General features: G+C 42.5%; 1 protein-coding gene across 7 annotated transcripts in view; it reads right to left on the reverse strand.

Moving 5' to 3' along the window:
* Positions 1-6857: 6857 nt before the first annotated feature.
* ILDR1 (immunoglobulin like domain containing receptor 1) overlaps positions 6858-24478 on the reverse strand; it is a 48545-nt gene continuing 30924 nt past the window's right edge. For 2 of the 7 annotated variants that reach the window (XM_063806164.1, XM_063806163.1), the window contains exons 4-8: positions 21600-21719; positions 21163-21309; positions 13723-13854; positions 12732-13511; positions 6858-7950 (exon numbers count right to left, since the gene is read on the reverse strand). In XM_063806164.1, coding sequence (XP_063662234.1) covers positions 7931-7950; positions 12732-13511; positions 13723-13854; positions 21163-21309; positions 21600-21719 — 1199 coding nt within the window. In that variant the 3' untranslated portion in view covers positions 6858-7930. Of the gene's footprint in view, positions 7951-12690; positions 13512-13722; positions 13855-21162; positions 21310-21599; positions 21720-24478 lie in introns of all 7 variants that reach the window. The other 5 variants (XM_024355613.3, XM_526282.6, XM_063806165.1 and 2 more) reach the window with 3 other exon arrangements.

Genomic DNA, 24478 nt, shown 5'->3' on the forward strand with positions numbered 1-24478 from the left:
TTTAACAATTCCTCTAGTTTCCCTTCAATTTACTTTTCTTCTGTTAAAATCCAGCAAAACAGGTTTTATTTTGTATTTTTCTTAGACAAGGTCTCAATCTGTTGCCCAGGCTGGAGTGCAGTGACACGGTCATAGCTCACTGCAGCCTTGACCTCCTAGGCTCAAGCGATCCTCCCACCTCAGCCTCCCAAGTAGCTGGGAGTACAAGCACATGCCACCGTGACTGGCTAATTTTTAAAAATTTTTATTGTTAGTAGATACGAGGTCTTGCTGTGTTGCTGAGGCTAGTCTGTAATTCCTGAGCTCAAGTAATCCCCCGACCTCTGGCCCCCAAAGTGCTGGGATTACAGGTGTGAGCCACTACAGCCAGCAAAAGTTTTTTTTTTTTTGACTAAAATTAGTAGCATTCATATGAACACATTTTAAAAGGTTATCTATTGCTCTCATTCTGTATAAGCAGAGAAAAAAATACTTGGAATGATGTTCATTTACTATGCTTAAAATTTTCATTGAGGTGTAATATACAAATCAGAAAATTCGCTTCTTATGATTGTACAAGTTAACAATTTTTAGTAAATTTACAAGGTTGTTTGATCATCATAACAACCAATTTTAGAACATTTCTATCACTCTGAAAATAACCCTCATGTTCACTTACCATCTCTATTCCCACTCCAGTGCTGGGCAACCACTAATTTACTTTCTGTCTCTATAGATTTGCCTTTTCTGGACATTTCGTACAAATAGAATCACCTCATATGTGGTCTTTGTATCTGGCTTCTTTTCTTTAGTATAATGTTTTTGAACTCATCCATGTTGCAGCATGTCAGTAATTCCCTTTTATTACGGAAGTCCATGGATATGCCTACCACATCATGGAGTGAATTGTGTCCCTGTCCCCCAAATTCATATGTGGAAGCACTAACCCCTCAGTACCTCAGAATGTAACTATATTTGGAAATAAGTCTTTTAAGGAGGGCATTAAGTTAAAATGAGGATATTTAGGGTATGTCCTACTCCAATCTGACTGGTGTCCTAGAAAGAAAAGATCAGGACATATGAGAGAGAAAGTGAGAAGGCTACCATCTGCAAGCCAAGGAAAAGAGGCCTCAGGAGAAACCAAATCTGCAGGCACCTTAATCTTGGACTTCCAGTCTCCAGAACTGTGAGAAGTAAATTTCTGTTAAGCCACCCAGTCTGTGATATTTTGTTATGGCAACCCTAGCCAACTAACTCACCATTCTGGTGGCTATGAAGTGGTATCTCACTGTGGTTTTAATTTGCATTTCCCTAAGATGTATATCATCTTTGCATGTGCTTGTTGGCAATTTTTATATCTTCTTTGATGAAGTCTCTATTTAAACGTTGCCCATTTAAAACAAGTTGGGTTTGTCTTATTATTGAGTTGTAAGCCCTCCTGATATATTCTGGTTAGAAGTACTTTATCAGAAATATGATTTGCAAATATGTTCTCTAAGGTTGTAGTTTGTATTTTGTTTTCTTAATGGTGTTCTTTTGAAATAAAAAAGTTTTACATTTTGATGAAATTCAATTTATACATTTTTTCTTTTAAGGATTATGCTATTGGTGTCATATCTAAGGACTCTGCCTTACCTAAGGACAAAAAAGATTTTTCTATACTTTTTGGGGTTTAGCTCTTACATTTCGGTCTATTGTCCATTTGAAGTTAATTTTTGTATAAGGTGTAAGAGTCTAAATCCATCTTTTTGCATATGACTAAACAAGTGGTCCATCACCATTTATAGAAAATACTATCTTTCCCTCATTGAATTGCCTTAGCAGCTTTGTCAAAAATCAATTTATCCACAGGTATAGGAGTTTATTTCTGGACTCTTAATTTATGTCACATTGATCAATATGTCAATACTGCACTATCTTGATTATTTTATAGTACATTATAAAGTTGAGAAGTATGTAAATCCTCCAATTTTATTTTTCAAGATTTTTCAAGATTGTTAGGTCTATTCTGGGAACTAAGATTGCTTATTTGGAATAAATCCTACTTGTTCATGGTGTATTACAAGATTTGTTAATGCTCTATAAAGGATTTTTGCTTCTAATTTTAGGAGAGATGTTTGTTTTTTTGTCGTTGTTGTTGTTTTGTAATGTCTTTGGCTTTGTACTGGCCTTCTAAATAAATTAGGAAATATTTCCTCTTCTATTTTCTGGAGGAGATTATATAAAGTTGGTGTTAATTCCCCTTTAAAGGTTTAGTAGAATTAGTCAGTGAGACCATCTGGGTCTGGGCCTGGAGATTTTATTTTGGAGAGTTTTTGTTTTTTGTTTTTTTTTTTTTTTGAGACACAGTCTCATTCTGTCGCCAGGCTGGAGTGCAGTGGCATGATCTCAGCTCACTGCAACCTCTACCTCCTGGGTTCAAGTGATTCTCCTGCCTCAGCCTCCTGAGTAGCTGGGATTACAGGCGTGTGCCACCACACCCAGCTAATTTGTGCTTTTAGTAGAGATGAGGTTTCACCATGTTGGCCAGGATAGTTTCTATCTCCTGACCTTGTGATCCACCCGCCTCAGCCTCCCAAAGTGCTGGGATTACAGGCATGAGCCACCACACTCGGCCTTTGGAGAGATTTTTTATCAAAAATTCAATCTCCTTAATAATAATAGGGCTATTTAGATTGTCTATTTCATCTGAGTTTTTGTAGTTTGTGGTTCTCATGGAATTGGTCCATTTATTCTAAATTGTCAAATTTCTGAGCATAAAGCCATATGTAATACTATTTTTTTTAATGGTTGCAGTATTTGAAATGAGAGTTCTTGTTCAAGTCCTCACATTGGTGACTCATTTTCTATTTTTGTCAATGTTGCTAGAGGTTTATTGATTTTATTACAATTTTTTGAAGAACCATCTTTTCCTTTCATTGCATTTTTTGGTAAGATTCTCCTGTTTTCAATTTCATTGCTCTTTACTACTTTATTCCTTCTGCTTGCTTTGGATTTATTTTGCTCCTCTTTTTGAGGAAAAGTAGGAACTTAAATTATCGATATGACACCTTAATTTTTTTTGGGGGGGAGTGAAAGTTTATTAAAAAGCTTTAGAGAAGGAATGAAAGGAATTACATTTGGAAGAGGGCCAAGTGGGCAACATGAGAGATCAAGTGCCCCTTTCTTCATTTTTAATGTAAGTATATAGTGCTATGAATTTTCTTCTTAGTACTGCTTTAGCTGCATCCCACATACTTTGATATGTTTTCATTTATCCTTTTAATTTCCTTTGAGACTCCCTGTTTGACCCATAGATTATTTAGAAGTGTGTTATTTAATTTTCAAGTGTTTCAAGAGTTTCCTGTTGTCTTTGTTAGAGATTTTCAGTTTAATTCCATTATGGCCAGAGCACATGATTTCAATTCTTTTAAATTTGTCAAGTTTGTTTTATTATATATTTTATGTCTTTTTCTATTTGATGACTAGTGCATGGGCAATTGAGAAAAATGTATTGTTAGGTGGTATGTCTTATGAATGTTAATTAGACCCTGTTGATTGATTGTGTTGCTCAGATTTTCCATATCCTGGTGATTTTTCTACTTCATAGTTCTATTAGTTACTGGGGAAAGGGGAGAATGATGTTGAAGTTCCCAACCATAATACAGATTCTTCTATTTCTCATTTCAGCTTTATCAATTGCTGCTTCAGGTATTTAAGGCTCTGTGGTTTAGTTTGTACACATTTAGTATAATGCGTCTTCCTAATTGATCCTCTTATCATTATATAACATCCCCTTTGTCTCTGGCAATTTTCTTTGCTTTGCAGTCTACTTTATCAGACACTACTATTGCTACTCCTGTTTTTTTAAAAAAGTATTAATGTGTATGTGATATATCTTTTTCCACCCTTTTTTACTTTCAACTCACCTGTGTTTGAACTTGAAATGAGTTTCTTATATGCAGCACATAGGATTATGGATGGTTTTTAACTCACTCTACCAATGTTTGTCTTTTGATTGGTGTATTTAGACCATTTACATTTAAGGTCCAGTGTTTACTGATATTTTAGCACTTTAGTCTGTTATTTTGTTATTTATTTTCTATTTGTCTCCTCTGGTTCTCATTTATCTTTCTTGCCTTTCTGCCGCTTATTTAAACATGTTTTAGATTCCATCTTGATTTATTTGTAATACTTCTGAGTTTGTCACTTTGTATAGTTTTCATAGTGGTTGCTTTGGGTGTTACACATGCTACTACTTATAACAATGTACTGGTATCAATATTCACCACTTCAAATGAAGTGTGGAAACCTCACTTCCATTCAGGTCTCTTTGGCTTCCCCACCTTTAAATATCATTGTTTTAAGTATCAGATGGTGTTACAATTTTTGTTTCAAACATAAAATATATTCTCTAAAACCCATAAGGAAAAAATTGTCTATTGTATGAACAAGTATTTCTGCTCTATTGTTTCTTCTTCCTTCCTGATGTTCTAAGTTTCCTTCTTTTATAATTTGAAGAACTTCCTTTAGCTAGTCTTTTATGGGTAGATTGGCTAGTCACAAAATCTTTTAGTTTTCATTCATCTGTTAATGTTTTTATAATCCCTTCATTCCTAAGAATGTTTGGTTTGTTTTCAAAAGATAATTTTGCCAGATCTAGAATTATAGGAGATGACTCTTTTCTTTCAACCCTTAAAAAATATTTGGCCACTTCCTTATTTATGGTTTCAGATAAGAAATCCATTCAAATTGGTGTTCCCCTACAAGTAATGCACTGTTTCTCACTTGCTGCTTCCAGGACTTTGTTTTTAGTTTTCAAAAAATTATAATGTGCCTGGGCATGGATTTTTTTTTCTTCTGTGGGATTCATCCGGCTTCTTGAATCTCTAAGTTAGTGTCTTCTATCTAATTTGGAATGTTTTCAGCCTTATTTTTTCAAATATTCATGTCTACCCTTTTTCTCCTTTACTTTCTGTTACTCTGATAATATGAATGCTGGGTATTTTGTTATTGTTCCATAGGTCCCTGAGGTCTGTTTATTTTTTCCGGTTTATTTTCTCTCTATTGTTCAGATTGGGTAAATTCTATTGTTCTGTCCTCAAGTTCACAGATGTTATCCCCCATAATCTCTACTGTACCATTAAGCCTATCCAGTGAGTTTTCAGTTTTTGTATTTTTCAATTCTATAATTTTCATGTTTCCTTTTGATAAAACTTCTATTTCTATTTTTCTGAGGTTTTTCTGTTTTTTCATGTTTGAAGAGAATTTGTAATTGATTGTTGTAGCATTTTTATGATGTCTGCTTTAAAATTCTTATCAGATAATTTCCAATATCTGGTTCATCTCAATGCTGGAATCCATTGATTTCCTTTTTCACTCAAGTTGTGATTTTATTGTTTCTTGATTTGCACTCTGAACATTTTGCCTATTATGTTAGGAGACTGATTTCTATTTAAATATTTTATTTTGCAAGGAATCACTCTGTTTAGGTTTAGCATACAGTTTTAGCCTACTTTTGTGGGCTGTAATTCTAATGGCAGCTTAATTTTCAGAGCCCTTGCAGTGTTATTTTAGTTGCTTGGTTTATGTAGGGCTCCCACTGGTCTCTGTTAGTGCTGCCTGAAAGGGCAGGAGGAATTTCCCTGGCTGGGTTGCCAGGTGTCTCTTGGTGAGGGTGGGCTATGATAAATCCTGCAGATGCCTCTAGCTGCCCAGATTTCTCTGGGCCTGGGAGGAGAGTCTTGCTTCCACATCGTGGCTTCTGTGACCAGGTTGCTGGCTTCAGGGATGTTGTCTGTGACAGGTCCCTTTTCCTGGTTCTACCAGCCAATCCTAGTATCTCTGGGCAGGAGAGGACAGTCTTAGGCCTGTGCAAAAAGGCTTCCCCAACTGGACCACCTATTTTTCCTAGGTTTCTCTTACTAGCTCCTCCTGTCCACCTCAGTATCTTTCCTTGGAAAAGAGGAGTTTCTGACCCAGCAGGGAATAAGGGTGCTTCCCCTGGTCACTTATTTTTTTGTAGGACTCTCAATCAGTCCCCTTGCCTGAGGTTGCCAGAGGGACTCCATTAGGTTCAGGGGGAAGAATGAGCTACTGGGCTACCTTCTGCTGCTAGATGGAAAGTCAGGAAATACCTTCTGATAGTTAGGGGGATATAAAATGCCCTGCCTCTGTGCTGTTCTTCTGGTCCTGGGTTTTCAAACCAACCTGCTTTCTTCTTAACACCCTTTAGAATTCTCCTTTGGTTTTCTCTTGTACCATTTCCAAAATTTATTAAGTTGTGCTTAGCAGGGCATAGCAGGGGAAATGGGACAATGCCATCTTGTCCAGACCAGAAGTCTCTCACCTACTGAATGTTACGTCTACATTATCTGTAAATATATATATTTTTCGCTAATTTAGATCCAATTAAATATGAATAATCAAAAATCCCAGAGAAGTCTACCTAATGCAGAAATTTAACCTATTTTCTCCACATGTAATTAAATTAATGAGACTGGGGGAAAATGGATGTGTCAATAAATGGGATCTAAAGTGAGCACGTAAGGATATACTGTTAAAGAACATACACACATACTCTCCTCCACTCAGGCCACCTCCTTCCAATCTGCTCAGTGTGGATCTCTACGTCAAGCACAGATGGATTCATGAAGCCTCCAAAGGGGCTTCGAAAAATGGGAGGGGGTGGTAGAGCCTATTATAGTGAAAATACAGTCCTTTCTTCCTGGGGCCCTCTGAGTGGCAAGACCTGCCTGGATGCTTCTGCTTGGGAAATCTCAACTCTGAAAGGCTGAGTAGTGCCAGGAGAATGGTAGCTCCAGAACTCCCTAGGTTGGTCGGGGTCTTCTCTGAACTTTAGTGGTGAAGGTGGCTTAATCCAATCAAATGCACCAAAGTAGGAAAGCAGATATTTATTTGGAGCAGCATGCTCAGCTTGGCATGTTTTCTTTCTTCCTTATTTATATACTGTGTCATTCCCAAGAAGGATTTAAAGTGACTTCAATCAATACACAATATATATGAAAATATAAATTAGATATACAGGTAAAAAAAGAGCAAGAGGAAAACAAGGCACAGGAATAAGGCTGGTGCAAAACTGCTTCTCTGTGATTTTCTACACTTACAATAAATAGTCCATTTATGGGCTGGCAGGATAAACTCCTAACAAGAAAGGACCCTCAAGACATGCCATGGAGGAAGATACATTCCCATGGGAATATCCCTATAATACTCCATAGATTTCCTTTTCCTGAAACATGTTTGATTTCTTCTTAAACATTCCCAAGTTCTCATTTTGAGAATGGCCAGGGTTCTGGGCAGTGTAGTCTACTGAAAGACTCAGGCTACTAAGTTCCTGAGGGATCACATTCCAGTCAGGGTCCATTACAAGTCAGAGATTATATAAATATGCAAGAGAGCATGAACCAAGGCTAAAACTACAGTTGGTAATTCCTTGAACTCTAACTTTTTTGTTTTTTGGCCTTTTGGGTTTTTTAGTAATGGGGACTTGCTCTATTGCCCAGGCTGGAATACAGATGTGTGATCATGGGATCCTGGCTCATTGCAGCCTTGCACTCCTGGGCTCAAGGGATCCTTCTGCCTCAGCCTCTTGAGTAGCTGGGACTACAAGTGCATGCCACCACACCTAACTAATTTTTATATTTTTTGTAGAGACGGGGTCTCACTATGTTTCCCAGGCTGATCTTGAACTCCTAGTCTCAAGTGATTCTTTCACCTTAGCCTCCCAAAGTGCTGTGATTACAGGTGTGAGCCACTATACCCAATCTCAAACTCTTGTATTTAAAATTCTTCTATTTGATTCTCAGAATCTAAGCCAAAAACTGTTAGACTCAGACTTGCAGTTCCCAAGTCAGCTGGAAATCTAGGTGATGCTGATGACACACAGGAGCCGAGAAGTAGCCACAGAAGTTGTGCTGTGCTTGGTGACTAAATGACCACACTCCTTCCACTATGAGAGCTGTCTTTCTCCTGGGAAATAGAAGAATACACACACACAAAAAATCCAGTCAGTGCAATCCGTCTATGCATGTAACACATAATGTGCTCTTGATTTACAAATCCTAAGTGGGTGGTGGCTGCCAGGACAGCAGATCTGAACCTAAAAAGTATTTCTTTACTCTTCATGAAACCAATCTCTCTCCCCAGGCTTAGGTTTTTCTTGCTTACCTCTCTAGAGACTCCCTCAAATACCTTTAATTTCTGAAAATTTCTTCCAGTCTAATTCACTCTGCCTCTTGCTCTGTTTTCTAATACCTTCAAGTCTCCCTTAGACTGAAAAAGGGGTACCCTGTTCCATTCTTCAGTCCATCTCTCTCCTATTCATTCATGAAGACATTGCTCAGTTCTCTTTTTCCTTTTTATAATCTCCTGAATCATTCCTTCCCAGCCCTTTTCTAAAAAGTTTGGCTTCAAACCTTAGTATTTCTCTGAAGTTGTATTTCAGAGATCACTAATTACTTCTTCCTGACCAAACTCAGTGGCTTTTTTTCAGAAGTTATTCCACTCTACTTGGTCTTTGGGCTTTTTCCACTTCCTCGGTGAGGGTGAAGAACTGTGGTTTACATTTCTCATATTTCTCTAGCTATGGTAGGGGATCATTTTATTTAAGTTTTGAATACTTATACTTGTGGTCCATGAATGTAACCTTCCTCATCTTATTTGAAATAAGAAAACGAAGTATCTGTCCTAAAATATACTGCTCAAAAGGGATCACATATGTATGTACATTCATGTTGCTATAAAAAAAAGTTTCCAATTTATCAGGAAAGTGAGTTTTAGGGGTCATGATTTCTAATCAAAATACTGCAGGATAAATGTTCTCTGACATAACGGAAAACAATGAAATGTGGTAAAAGGAACTTGTCCAAGTTTGCTAAAAGAAAACCTAGACATGATCAAGGAGTAGACATTTTGTTGAAAGTAGGAGATTAAGAATGCCGACATAAAACTTTTTAAACATTAAATCAAAAAGTCAAGAAAAAAGCTGGGATTCTCTTTAGAAAGTTTGAATTTAGCTTGGAGAAGAAAGAACACAGTGGTTTTCTCTTGTATTAGAACAGGTGTATACTGGCCAAGTTTGGAAGAAGCCAGAAATACCTTGAGAATGTCTTAGGACAAGATTAGAAGGAAAGATAATTCACTGGAAGGAGTCCAGGAGCCTGGGCCACTCAAGTCTGTACTCACTGAAGGTAAAAGCTTGAAGTTTTTGCTCCTTATATTTCTGAGGTTATAGCTTCAGTGGAGTGAAAACGCCACCAGACCTGAATTGAGAAGATCTTGGCTGGAATCCTGGTTCTGAAGTTGGGTGGAAGATCCCTCAATATAACCTCCATTTTCTCATGGGCACTGTGTAACATATCGTTCCTATTTCAGGTTACCATGAAATCATCTGCATGGAAGCCCTTGTTTGTCAGTATCTATTTGTCAAACATTACTCTTGAGAGAGAAGGTTCCACATGAACAACAACAAAAAAAGTTGTTCCATTTATGTTTCTCTAAATGCCAAATGAAGTATTTTAAATAAGCATTTTATAAAAAGTTATGGTAAAGCTGTAGCTGCTGAAAGCCTGCTTTAGGAAAATAGTGATACATCTTATCAACTCAAGCAGTAAACCGGAACTTCCAGTGCTGCATAATGGAAGGTCACCATCTAGAGGCCCAATTGTATTATGATGTTTCACTACAAGCTCCAATGACTCCAGAGGCTAGGAAGGCAGCCTGTGTAAGAAGCAGCAGCCAGCCCCAAGGAGAGGAGGGAACAGCAAGACTTTGGCCCTGCAGACTTTGCCTCAGTAAATGCATTCAAAATTCCAGTTACAAACAAAACAAACTAAACACAGTGCCTTCAAACTGAGCAATCTGCCAAATCAAGCTTTGATCCTGGGCCTCTGCTCACTGTCAGAATATGAATGGAAAGTTGAATGTGATAAGTAAAGTGATAACTCCTTGGGAGATAAGCTCAAAGAGATTCCAAACAATGGAGGCTTTTACAATTTCTTGTACAAAATCTTTGCTTCTTGGGAGTAACTTTACAATTGAAAATTTGGTTTGGTTGTGGTAGGTGGTAAAGGAAGCTGTGATATTTTCAGAAAATTAGGAAGAAATAAAGTCACCAGAAGATATCATTGACTTCAAATGATAATCTCTTTCTCCTTCCTTTTTTTTCTGAGTCAAGGTCGCATTCTGTTGCTCAGGCTGGAGTGCAGTGGTGCAATCATGGCTCACTGAGCCTAGAACCTGGGCTCAAGTGATCCTCCTATACTCCTGAGTAGCTGGGACTACGGGTACATGCCACTGCACTTGACTATACTTCTCTCTAAGGAGGCAGCATGAATTATTGAAAGGGCACAGGCTTGAGAATCAAAGCGCAATTCAAACCTGAGCTTCACTCCCTATTGGCTGTGTGGCTTTGAGCATGCTACTCAACCTCTCAGAGGCTCCCATAGTTGTGAGGATTAAATGAAATAAAGCTTGGAGGCCAGGCACAGTGGCTCATGCCTGTAATCCCAGCACTTTGGGAGGCCGAGGCGGGCGGATCACGAGGTCAAGAGATCGAGACCATCCTGGCCAACATGGTGAAACCCCATCTGTACTAAAAATACAAAAGTTAGCTGGGTGTGCTGGCATATGCCTGTAGTCCCAGCTAATCACGAGGCTGAGGCTGGAGAATCGCTTGAACTGGGGAGGCAGAGGTTGCAGAGAGCCGAGATTGCACCACTGCCCTCCAGCCTGGTGACAGAACGAGACTCTGTCTCAAAAAGAAAAAAAAAAGAAAGCCTGGAAAGGGCTTAAAGGGCTTATCCAGTGTCTGGAATGTAACTGGTGTTCCTCACCCTTTTCTCACTTACAAGAAGTCACATAATTTAACTTACAGAAAATAAAGAAAAGAAAATAATTTAACTTAGAAGAAGATAGCATGTAGATTTGGGGCCCAAAACTGGATCTTAACTTTTTTTTTTGTTGTTGTTATAATGAAGAGACCTGGTTTAGTCACTACATGAGTAAAGGAAGTGTGATTGTGTTTTCTTTCAGGACGTAATTTTCTTACTGGTAACACAGAAGAAATAGTTGTATCATCTGTAAATGAGGATAATAGTACAAAACATACAGGGTTGTTGTGAGGATTAAGTAAGATGTTATATAAGATGTCTATAACTCAGTACCGCTTAGCAAGGGGTAGCTATTTTCACTATTTTGTTGATCCTTGTCACTCAAGGGACATCTGTGAGAAGATGACATAATTGCCATTAATTATTACAGAAATGTCTGCTGGTCTTTGCTACCTTCCTCACAAATCACTCTCTCACCAAGGCTCTGCTCTAGAAAGAGCAGCACTGTGGCTCTCCTAAGAGGCCTGCTCCTTTGCACACACCATGTATGTGATTGAGTTTTTAAAAAACTCACAGCAGAACATGTACTTCCAAATGGGAGTTGTATCCTTCAAAGCCTGTGACAGACTACACTTCTTCTTTTATAATCTCTCTCTGCTCCGGGAACTTATTTCCGAGTTACTGCATATACCTTTGACTATCTCAACAGAAGCAAAAGAGAAAAGGATTTTGGTCAAATAGAGAAAAGATCTTCATGGGTAGCCTGTAAGTTGGCTCTGAGGCAGTTTATTAATGTTTTTGTGCAATGGCAACATATCTTTGCAAAGTGGCAATATTAAAGGACTGCTGTCATTTGGATGTATTAATTATATATATTTTTTTTGAGACAGAGTTTTGCTCTTGTCACCCAGGCTGGAGTGCAATGGCACGATCTCAGCTCACTGCAACCTCCTCTTCCCAGATTCAAGTGATTCTCTTGCCTCAGCCGCCCGAGTAACTGGGATTACAGGCACCCGCCACCACACCCAGCTAATTTTTTGTATTTTTAGTAGAGACACAGTTTCACCATGTTGGCCAGACTGGTCTTGAACTCCTGACCTCAGGTGATCCACCCGCCTCGGCCTCCCAGAGTGCTGGGATTACAGGCATGAACCACCACACCCAGCCCCAAATAATTTTTAAAGTCACTTCTTTAAAAAAATACAAAAGATCTGTGTCTAGGGGCCCTAAAGGCCTACTTCCTTCTGTGTTCCCCTTTTAACTGTGTCTGGCACCCATTGGCATCTTGCCTGTTCACAGAATCTTAATGTTTTGGCCCATATATGGAATATCAGGGTTTTAAAAATCAGTTTAATGGTCCTTTCCAGGGGATGTCTCAGAGGGTCCCAACCTCATATATACCAGGGCCTTGCAATGCTGACTTAACAAGCGTCTTCTGTCAGGCCCAGTGTTCTAATTTGGGGTATGGAAATGGGTTGCTAAGTAAAGAAAGCAAAGCAGCTGTGAAGGAAGGTGAGGCTCTAGCCACAACAGCCTGCATTCAAGTCCTAGCTCATGGCTTGCAAGGTGCTTAATCATGCTGAGCCTCATTTTCTCCTGTGACCTCGCTTGGCCTGCCCCACAGGACTGCGATGACAGCCGAAGCGACGGTGAGAAGGCCCTTCACAGGCAGCGAACTCTCCCCTGCCCTCTGCACTCGCTTGATTTCTTTAGCTCTGACAAGAGGTAGTCCACCTAGCCCACAGTGTAATTTGGGCAAAACAGGGAGGAGGCACCCTCTGTGGCGGAATGAGAGGCAGCCTGTGTTGGCTGTGGTCATGCCTGGCTGGAGGCTCCTCTCTGCCCATGCCCAACCCTCAGCAGGATGCCCCAGGCTCACCGAGCGCCTCTCCACACTCCCTTTTTTCCTGCTATTCTTGCCTGGAGTGATATCCAGTGAGCGGTAGCTAGGCGGCTTCTCCTCGGGCCAGTGTGGGGAGTGCGAGCCGCGGCGGTGGGCCCGCCAGCTCTGGGGCTGCCTCTCCTTGTCCTCTTCAGAGCTCCAGGAACTGAGGCCGGAGGGCAAGGGAGGAGAGTAGCTGCGGTGCCTGCGTCGTCTCCCGTGCCTCTGAGTGCTCTCCCGGGGGCTGGGCCTGCGGGGCCTCTCCTGACAGCGGCTCCTGAAAGGAGGGTGGCTCGGCCGCCAGCGTGCCTCACTGGACGAGGGGACATCGCTTAGGCTGTCCCTGTCTGACCAGTGTATGGGTGACCCATTCAGCCTAGAGCTACGGTGCCTTCCACTCCACGACGGGTCCAACTCCCTTCTTTCCAATGCCCAAGACTTTGGCCCCCGGTCCTGGAGCTCCTGGTGGAAATCAGGGTAATGGTGGTGGCTTCTCCCCTCCCTCAGATCCCAGGGCCTGGAGGGAATTGGGGTGAGCCACTGCTGGTGCAGGGAGTCACTGGTCCTCCTTGAGGATGACAGGTCTCTGATCAGTGGGGGCAGGTGGATGATTCTGCGTTCCACGACCTCAGAGCCCAGGGAGGACAGCATGCTGCAGGGATGGCCAAATCTGCCTTTGAGGTCAGGGGGCAGAGGCTGGGCCAGGTTGAGGTTCCGCAGTTCTTTCTCCAAATACTCCAGGACACCATTGGCGATGGGAGGCTGATTGGTGGTCTGGGTCATTGGCATCTGCGGGAGGCTGGACCGCAGGGACAAATCTGAATGGAAACAAGGACAGGACAATAGAACAAATGGCCCAAAACATACACCTCAGAATCAGGACATCAAAATGTGACATTGGTTAGCATGAATCCCTCCCATCTCCATCATGAAGATGCCTGCCGCATTGGTCACAGAGGTCTTGATGTAGCCCATGTTCCTGCCCTTGCCCTCTGCCCTCCCCTATCCCAAATCTCTGGAAGAGTTTACCTCGCTGCAGCAGCGGGTGCATTGGATAAGATGAAACCTGGGAGCTCCTGTCCGCCCCCCAGTACAGGGGTTTTTCCATCATCTGAGGACCTAGGGCCTGGGCCTGCTTCATGTAGCGGTGGCGGGCCAGGGCTGCAGGGGAAGAAGGAGAAATGCAGACCCTCAGCCAGGGCAAGCCCCACACCTCCCACTTCACTTCTTTCCACCTAGGGGACTTGCAAGAGGCCAGCTTCTCTTGTCCATTCTTACCTATTTTGCATGGGAGTAAGGGTTAAGGGGGTAATAAATTAACTGTCCCCCTGGCGAGGAGCTGGAATTAAATTATCTTCAAGACTGCAACTTCTGTACCCCAGTAAAGTATATTCTTAAAACTTGACTTCCTAGCCTCAAAATCATTTCATCATCTTGCCCATTCCTAAGGTCACCCAAAATGCATAGGTAGATTCATGGATACTAGCATACAATGAATAATTGGGCCACAGGCCAATAAAACTAGAAGCCAAAGGCCGGAAACAGAAGGTCCAGATGCAAAGGACTTAGAGGATGCTGTGAGTCAGGGGCTGGGGGCATCTGCTCAGAGTGAAGGAAAAAGGGAAGGGCATGATACTGAAGATAATGGGCAGAATTACTTGGCAATTGCATGGAAGAGTGTTTCTAGCTGGCATGCCAACCCTGGGTGGAAGAAAGTTTGTGGGAAGAAGGCAAGGGCATGCAAAAAGCTCAAGTAGATTCCAGTGAGTCCTTTCTACTCTTCCCGCCTTATTAAGTATTGAGATTGTCCCTAAGTAGGGGAATTTCTAAGGGGTGGGGTGGAAGCAGGGAAGGGAGATGAGAAATACTATTTCCTTTTATGGCAAAGAAAATCGTATAAAAAAAGTAGTGCAAGGGATCCATAAAAATGTCACTCCAGCCCCTTAGGTGGGGCTGGTCTGAGGCATACAACCCGCAGTGAGTACAAATTAAAAACAAAAGCATTTCGTTGTTTTTGTTCATGCTTTTCTATTTTGGGGTAGTTGTGGCTGAGTGCCTCATGTTTCCTGAGGGCTCTGCCTATCCACGCGTGTTGGACGTGTGCCTGTACGTCAAGTGCAGGAAGTGCCAGCCTCAGTGTGAACGAGGTTAGGCCCCAGCCTGGCATTCTCAGTTCCTCCTTGCTTCCCTGGGCCCTGTGGCCACCCCTAAAACAGCAGGGCCACGCACAGTAGAAGGGGGCAGAAAGCTGGCATCCTGAACACAGCCACATAGGGTGTAGGGTTTGCCAAGGCCAGCAGCAAAGGGGTCATCCAGTGGGCTGCCCAGTGATTCCAGTATGAAACTTCCAGCACAACAGGAAATGGTTGTAACAGAGTCCCCAGAAATGTCCGGAGCTCCAACCCTCAGTGTGAGTCACAGCCTAGCCTGGAAGAAATCAGAGGCAAACTTGCAGCAGCTCCCCCAGCAGCTACACCTTCATGCCAACTGATCACCTGGAGCCTCCCTGAAGACAGGTCCACGGGCTCAGCACTGCCCTCTCCCTCTGCAGAGATGCCTCTCCCTAGCTCCCTCTTCTGGCCACCACCAACACACATACTGGAATGCCCAGCCTTATACATGTAATTTACTTTACATAAGCTAACTAGTTCTCTGAAAAATCTCTTCACGTGGGAATCCAATGAGGAAGCTGGGCTCAGAGAGATTACCTTCCCAGCCTAAGGTCCTACAGCTAGCGACTGGCAGAGCCAGGGTGTGAACCTGTGTGACGCTCAAGCCTACACTCTTTGTGTGCCACACCGCCAAGTCCCCAGACTCCTTTATTTTCTGTGATGAAGCAAAAAACCTTCCCTGCAGGCACCTCCTCAATTTACCTCTCTCTAACTCAGCTCCAGACCTTTCAAAGTCCACTCCAGACTAGTCTCTCCTTCCATAGCCTGGGGACATCTGATTCCAAGGAGAACAACCCTACCCACTGTGCCCCTTTAATGGAATCCTCGCTTCTTCCAGATGGTCCTATTCCCATTTAGCCACTCCTGCTTCCTTCAATCAGGGAGAAAGGCAGAGTTGTGCTTCCTCTTTGCTCCTCAAATGATTTTTTCACTAATGGGACTCCTTCCACAAATAACTCTCTAACAACCCTTCCAGATCCTCCATGAGTGTTTCTGACATTTCCCTGAGTTTTTTCACACAGTCCAGAGATTAATTCACCTGCTCCCTTAGCTGCCACACCGTTTTTCCAGGGTCTCACCCTTCCTTCTTGCACTAAAACTAATGAAACAGGATGGAAGACACAGCCTTTGAGCTTTTCTCTTGCGTGCCTTCCCCCACATCCCTGAAAATAGCCTCACGGGATGTCTAGGCTATCAGGGGTATCTGTTGCTCACCTAACGGGGAATCAGATAGGCAATAAAAGTAGGAAACCTGGACAAGGCAACAAAGCTGCAAAAGACTCCCAATAAGTTATCTTTTAACCTCAGTGGAGTAAAATCTGCCTTAGTCACCCTTAATGAGCTTGTTAAAAATACAGCTTTCTGAGTCTCACTCCCAGGGACTCTCCTTCAGCTGGTCTAATGCAAGGCAAGAAAATTTGTATTTTCAACAAGCTCCCTGTTCCAATAATGTAGGAGTCAACTTGGAATTGACTGCTGAGGATTCTCAACAACCCTTTGGTCACCATTCCTTACCATCCCCTCTCCACTCTTACAGAACCCATTCTTGCCCTTGTTTTGTTTTTTTTGTTGTTGTTGTTTTGTTTTGTTTGAGATGGAGTCTCGCTATGTCACCCAGGCTGGAGTGCAATGGCACGATCTCGGCTCACTGCAAACTTCGCCTCTGGGGTTCAAGCGATTCTTCTGTCTCAGCCTCCCGAGTAGCTGGGATTACAGGCGCCCACCACCATGCTCAGTTAATTTTTGTATTTTTAGTAGAGATAGGGTTTCACCATGTTGGCCAGGCTGGTCTTGAACTCCTGACCTCAGGTGATCCGCCTGCCTCGGCCTCCCAAAGTACTGGGATTACAGGCATGAGCCACCATGCCCAGCCCTTGCCCTTCTTTTAACCTATGATCACTTAGTCTACTTGCTTTCTCCAAAACTACCAGTCCTCCCTGATTTGACTGACCAGTCATTTCTGGGACATCCTCAGGTGTTTCCTAGAATCTGATGCCCCTTTGAACTCTTGTCATTTTAGCTTTAGGAAACTACCAGCAGATGCTTCTGGGTCCCAACCAGGCAATTGACCTCAAATAGCCCTCCTCCCAATAGGGCTTTCCTTCTTGACCTCTGAAACATGCATTCCCTCCTCTATAGCAGCAGGTTAAACATTCCCCATCTCTTAGGTCTTCCCCTGCCTGTGAACTTTCTGCTGATGACTTCATCTCTATTGATGAAGAGGAACCAGCCCTGAACGTGGAGCCAAGAAACCTAGGTTTAGTCCAGGGCCCACTGCTAACAGGCTGTAACAAGTAATTGTGGAAAAATCTCCCTCGACTTCACTTCCCTCAGCTGTGAGGCGGAAGGAGATGGGGCAGGAGAGATCAGAGAGTCTCATTGTGGCTGTGGCCTACTGCTGGGCATGCCTGGAGGTTCTCCAGTAAGGAGGGCCAGTAACTGCTCTAGGGATGAAAGCCGTTTCTCCAGTTCTTAGGGAAAAAATATGTTTCCATTTCAAAAATGTCTATCTTTAAGTCCTACCGAGGGCTGTTTACCACTATTAGGTGAACTATCAAGGGTTACTAAAATTTGGTCTTATTTTCATTTTTCTCCTCTCTAATCCTTTTTTAACTCTCACTAGAAAGTGGGAGCAGGTTGGGGAGGTGGGATGTGATCAAAGAAGTTCAAGAATCACTGACATGTTTCTTGAAGCTTCCTTCTGCATCTAGAATTTTGATTTGCTGAAATCGAGTCAGGCAGATGTGAGCTCCCTCAGCTTCCTCCCTTACATCTTAATCATCCTCCACATTTTAATGACTTCCTTTCTGTCTTCAGAGGCCAGGCTGCTTCCCTTTCCCTTCTGCTCCCTTTCTAAGGCCAGTTCTTTCCTTGTAGGGCTGAGGCCACTCCTACCAGCTTCATCACTCATCAGTGACCTTACTTCTTAATGCTTCACTTTACTCATTTGATATTAACCTTGGTTCTTTGCTTATAAACATGTTTAGGATTACCTTATTCTACAAACACCAACAATAACTCCTTACTCCTCTAACCAAAGAGCTTTCTTTAATAACTCATGCCCTTCCATGCAATTCTTCTTGTCAACAAACTTCTCAGGACAGTCTACCCCAGTGACTCACTTTGAAAGTGACCTCATCGGCCCAAGTTCAGGGATCTTTGTAATCTACATTTCTTGATTTTACTAGTTTTTTAAAATGAACCTAATCCCTCAGGAGAAACAACTCTCCCCCAGAACCTCCATTTATTAGTTTACTAATAAGTGGTGCACTTATCATTTGTGTTAGCTTTGTCTCCAGTCTTGCCTGCTTTTAGTGCCCCACGAACCTAGGGAGTCTAAGCAGGCATCTTAGGTGGGTTTTTCTTATCTCATCCTGCATATTATTACTCCAGTGACAGTGACTTCTCCATGGCCTCCTCCCTAAGATCCCTGAAAGGTAGGGGGCCCCACAGTCCAATGCTGCATCCTCCACGACTTTTCCCCTCCTACGGTGTCTTAGCCAATCCCACAGTGATCCACCTACAGAGGCTGTGGCAGTCTCTGCTGTAGGAGTGCAGACTCTCACAAGTCAGATGAACATGGATTCAACTCTGCAAAGCCACTGCTACTTCCTAGCTGTGGGGCTTTTCTGACCTTTGGTCTCCCATCTTTTAAACAGGGATGACTTCTGCCTTCTAGGGTGGTTGTGAGGATTCAGTGAGGAAATGTATGCAAGGGGACTACACATCAGACATCCAATAAAAGTTAGTTCTCTTTTCCTGTAAGACAGCAACCTCAGAGCACAGGCCTGAAACCAGACTCAGGCCACCGACTTTCTTCACATTGTAGATCAGGTTTTGTTTCTATCTTAATAGGTCATTCATTATTTTTCCCTTAAAAAATTTCCTTTCAAATGGATCAAACTGATAAAGGTGGTTATCTCTGGGTACTCAGATGAGTCATTACATTTTCCTGAATTTCTCAAATTTCCTACAATATAGTACTTTATTTAGATCATCTGGAAGAGGAAATGTTATTGAAAATAGAAGCCAAAAAAAAATTAAAAACCTTCTATTTAAAGCAGTTGGTGCTATTCCATCTATTTGACCAAGAAAATAACTTTATAGAATAATTTTGTATTATTTTGCCTTTACCATGTATTCTGTAGCCAACATTTTTTAGGGCATAATTCTGTTACAGCTCTGTTTTAAAGGATCAGATGTTAGTCCAAAGGAAGTTCACATTGAAAGCAAGATCATCTGCTCCCTCTTCCCTTGCCCTAACTCAAGGATTCTCAAAGTGTGGCTCCTCTACCAGCAGCAGCACATCACCTGGAAACTTTTGAGATAAGAAATACAAATAAAGTTCTAAGCCCCCAAATGACTAACAGACCCCCTCTTGGCCAGGGGGACCCCAGAGAAACCTTGGAAGCTAAGTTCATGGCCATGACGGGATGGGAGGTCAGACTCACCTCATTATATCCCCTCTCACAGTGACCAGCCCTTTCAAAAGACTCCACGTGGATAATGTCAATTACTAGTTTATCTTCCCAGGTACAGAACAAAGGCAAGATAAGGTCTAATTCTTCTTTTCCCCTTTTCTAATATTCACCTTGTCTTACGTAAAATATAGATTTGCTGGGCACTAACTAAAGTTTCACAAGTATATAATCATTTGTTTCATTGCTGCCTCCCTTTTTTTTTTTTTTTTTTTTTTTTTTGAGACGGAGTCTCGCTCTGTCGCCCAGGCTGGAGTGCAATGGCACAATCTCGGCTCACTGCAAGCTCTGCCTCCCAGGTTCAAGCCATTCTCCTGCCTCAGCCTCCAAAGCAGCTGGGACTACAGGCACCTGCCACCACACCCGGCTAATTTTTTTGTATTTTTAGTAGAGATGGGGTTTCACCATGTTAGCCAGGATGGTCTCAATCTCCTGACCTCATGATCCGCCCGCCTCGGCCTCCCAAAGTGCTGGGATTACAGGCGTGAGCCACCGCGCCCGGCCTGCCTCCTACTTCTTAAGGAAAATGTATAAATACTAAACCTCCTGGGAACCTCTTTGAAAAAAAAAACAGCCACAGATGCATCTGTGACTTATGTTTTTTCCCTGGGTATGCCCTCAAGCTAGCTCAATAAACCTCAATGATCTGAGACTTATGCCTCAGTCACTCATTTTGATTGCCAGAGAAATAAAAATTCTCAGGTCCTGCCCCAGACAGGTTGAGTCAGAAAACGGAGGTGGCAGCCAAAAATTAAGTTAAGGAGGAAAAAAAAAAAGAAAAAACAGAAATCATCCCTACCTCCTGACCTCTGGAGAGGGGAGAGTGGCTGAAGGTGACTTGATCACTGATAGCCAATGACTTAATCAATCATGCCTATGTAATGAAGTCTCCATAAAAACCCAAAAGGACTAGGTTCAAGGAGCTTCCTGGCTGCTGAAGACGGAGGTCCTGGGAGGGTGGCACACCTGGAGAGGACATGGAAGCCCCTCCCCGCTCCCACATACCTTGCTCTATACATCTCTTCATTTGGCTGTTCACTTGTATTCTTTTAAATATTCTTTGTAATAAGTGGGTAAACATAAGTAAACTGTTTCCTTAAATTCTGTGAACTGCTCTAGCAAATTAATTGAACTGGAGGAAAGGGTCATTGTAACTCCCAGTTTATAGCCATTTGCTCAGAACCACAGGTGACAACCTACTAGTTGCAACTGCAATTAGCATCTGAAGTAGGGGGCAGTCTTGTGGGACTAAGCCTTCCACCTGTGGGGTCTGGTGCTATTTCCAGGTAAATAGCATCAGAATTGAGTTAAATTATACGACATTCAGTTGGTGTGCGCTGAGTAATTCCTTTTTGTGTGGGGAAAACACACACACACTTGGTGTCAGAAGTATCGAGTGGCATGTGAGAATAGGAAAAAACAGTTTTGTTTTCCTTTACAAGTGGCCTTCTCTCTTACTGGCTTATTTAAACCACTCGCTCCAGCCCACCTTATGTCCAAATGAGGTCAGTGCTAGGAATGAAGATCGAAGCACAGACACATCAGGGCTGCAGAGGAAATGCCATCAGTAGGCAGAGCTATCTGAGAGATGCTTTAGGCAGCCTGAGGAGTAGACAGGCAAATGTCCTTCCATGTGGCTACCTAGCCTCCCCAGGCATCATTTTCAGGGCTGGGCTGAGGCTAATGTCCTCTGTCCCTATGATGGGAGAAGGGCATGGAGGAGAACCTGGAAGAATCTTTGACCTGGCACTTGAAGCTGATCTGCTTGAGGTCCTGGTCCCTAATCCACTCCATTCCACTGCTTGTCTGTCCCCTCTCACCTTCCTCAGGACAGCAGCAGTGGGCAGGACAGCAGGGACAGCGGATATAGCAGCAGCAATACTGAGGACAGCACTGGCACCAGCACACTCCAATCAGCAGCAGGAGGAGGAGGGCTCCCAGGATGATGAAGATCACTGTCAGCCAGTCTGCAGGGGAGAAGCCAAGCAGGGGTTGAACTAAATATTCAGGGGGAGGGAATACTTCCAGTTCTGATATCCTAGAGGTCTCATAAACACAGCTCTTGACCTACAGGTTAAAGTTGAGCAATATACTGGCAAAAAGGTAAAAGTTTAGCTTTGATAAGGGAACTTTAGAGGTTGATAATCCAATGACAAGAACTTAGGCTTGCTTATTTCTGTTTTTTTTTTTTTTTTCCTGTGAGTAAAAGTGTTACGGCAGTGAGGGTGACTGAATAGAAAGCTCCAGTAGCACTTACGTAGGACGATGAGCTTTACTTCCTTATCGGGGTCTCCTGATGTGTCCCCTGGAGCCTCAATGGTGCAGTAATACACTCCATGGTCCCACCACATCACTTCATTTATCACGAGATCTGCTCCTACACAGTAAGGAGGGAGAAAGTGCCAGTGTTAGAGGAGAGAGCACTGGTTTCTAACCCATGACACCCTCAAGACCTGGGCAGCATGGCAAGACCTTGTATTTACAAAAAATAATAAAAAAAAAATTATCCAGGCATGGTGGCATGTGCCTATAGTCCCAGCTTCTCTGGAGACCGAGGTGGGAGGATCGCTTGAGCCCAGGAAGTTGAAGCTGCAGTGAGCTATGAGTGTGCTAATGCACTCCAGCCTGGGCAACACAGTGAGACCCTATCTCAAAAAAAAGTTAAAAATAAAATACTGTTTAAGTTGCCAGTATATGGGGCTTTTACTTACTCGCAATCAAACCTAATCGTAACTGGTACACTGGAAATGATTATTTAGCTGCATTTCAGATGAAGAAAATCAAGACTCAAAGGAACTGGCCTAATAACATGGAGACAATGCTCATCAGAGGTAGGTTCAAACCCACATCTCTCTGCCTCAAAGCTGGTACTCTTAACCACCAAGCTTTCCTGTCTTCTCTAAATTGGGTGGAAAAACTCCACATTCTGGGTCCCTTATCAGCGTAAAATGAGCAGTTATCTCTGGATCCTGAAGGACAGGTATGAGATGAACTTGAATAAAGATAAAATGCCAGTATTTTAAAAGTAAATGTAACTCAAGAAGAGTTTCAGTTCTAGTGGGCACTCAGGTTTTTTGTGTACCTCCATTAGGATAGATGAATGGTTTATATATATATATTTGCTGTACATTCATTTTTTTTTAAATTTTAAGGTCAGGGGTATATGTGCAGGTTTGTTACACAGGTAAACGTGTGCCATGGTGGTTTGCTGCACAGATCATCCCATCACCTAGGTATAAAGCCAAGCATCCATTAGCTGTTCTTCCTGACGCTCTCCCTCCTACATCCCCACACCCTCCAACAGGCCGCGGTGTGTATTGTTCCCCCCATGTGTCCATGCATTCTCGTCATCCAGCTTCCACTTATAAGATCATCAGGGTGGACAGACAACCTACAGAATGCGAGAAAACTTTTGCAATCTATCCATCTGACAAATGTCTAATATCCAGCATCTACAAGGAATTTAAAATGAATGGTTAATATTTATGTTCAAGTTTAGCAAAGTCAATAAATATTCACTAAAGCCCTTTTGTGGGTCCAGCATTATGTCAGGCACCGAGGAGATGTAAAGAGAAACAAGACCCTCTTCTGTCCTGAAAGGGTTTAAAATCCAGTCAAAGGCATCAGGGCAGCCTCCGTGTGAAGTGCAGCGGCAGTTCCAGCTCCCCCACCCACAGTAAGTGCCACGGAACCTTAGCATTACAGACTTGCTCCTGCTAGGTTGGTGGTAATATCTGCAATTCTTTATTATCTGTTTGTCAAGAAATGTTTATTGAGGAAATGAAACAAAAATGCAAGGTCACGCACCAGTGGACCTAACTTTGACTTCTGTTTCCTTCTCTTTCTACGTCAATATCTACAATTTTTTCCTACCCGCTATTTTCCAAACCCACTACCTTTCCCAGAAATAAGCTTACCCCAGACTTGGAAAAATGGTGAAAGTGCTTTTAAAAAACTCCCCCTCAGGGCATGATGTGTATTGTAAATCTGCTCTAATTTTTATTGGCGACATAAAGAGTATTTTAGGGATGTCAGAGTAAGAAGAGTTTTCAGATATGTTAATATTTTAAAGGATCTAAGGACTGATTTGACAGGGTCATCTCAAATGATGCAGGCATAGGCAAAAAAGTGTCAGAAAACAAGGGCTTCAGGAAGTCCCAACAAGCCTGGAGACAGAAATAAAAACAGAGGAGAATACTAATGCATTCCTGTGGTAGTAAGAATGAAGCAGGGTTTGAGCCAAAGGTGGCTGGGAGTGGGAGTAGTGGAAGGTATTTACCTTCACGTTTTTAGAAAAAAAAAAATAATAAGAGCAGGGACTAGCTACTATGGGGATTTCCATCCTTCAGAAACTGTTCAGGTAATTTGCTAATTAAAGAGGCTTGAAACTTTGAGGTCAGATAAGAACAAATTCTGCTGGCTTTGGAAAAGGCAGAACCACCTTGGATCTTCAAAGATGCCCCTGAAGACTAGAAAAGAAGGACAGATGTACCCTAAAACTGAGGGCTGGCTTGGGGAAAATCAGATGCCGAATGTAAAAAAAAAAAAAAAACAGACTTAAGTGTTATAGACAAAACTGAAAGCAATTATTAAACTGGTTTCCATTAAGTGACCTACCTTTAAACAGTCAGAATATTCACTGATTCCTTGATATTGTAGCGATGGCCACCATGAGTGGCCCACTGGGTGTATTCTTCCCTTTTTCCCCTTTTAACTAACAAATATTTATTTAACACAGCACATAAAGCCCATTGAAATAGGCTCTGAATTCTGTGCTAATCTATGGCAGCAACTGTGGATTACACAATAGAAATATGAGGAGCTAAGCTAAGCCATTTATCCAAAAGTACACGGAGTGATAACTAATGCTTACTGCCCAATTCCTGTTTGCTAAATGCTTTATACATATTACCTTAGTCCCCACAAATCTCCATGAGCTAGGTACTATGGCAAGTCCCATTTTATAGAAATTGAGGCTGAAAAAATTGGAGAGGCTTGCCCAGGTTCATATACCCTGTAAATGCAGAATTGGGATGCACACCCGCACCTGACTCCAGAGTCAGGGCTCTCACCACTACTCCCTGCACTGGGCACAGAGAATAGATAGGCTTTAGACACAGCTCTCACATAGCGCGC

This window comes from Pan troglodytes, chromosome 2 (genome assembly GCF_028858775.2).
Source record: "Pan troglodytes isolate AG18354 chromosome 2, NHGRI_mPanTro3-v2.0_pri, whole genome shotgun sequence".
Lineage (NCBI taxonomy): Eukaryota > Metazoa > Chordata > Mammalia > Primates > Hominidae > Pan > Pan troglodytes.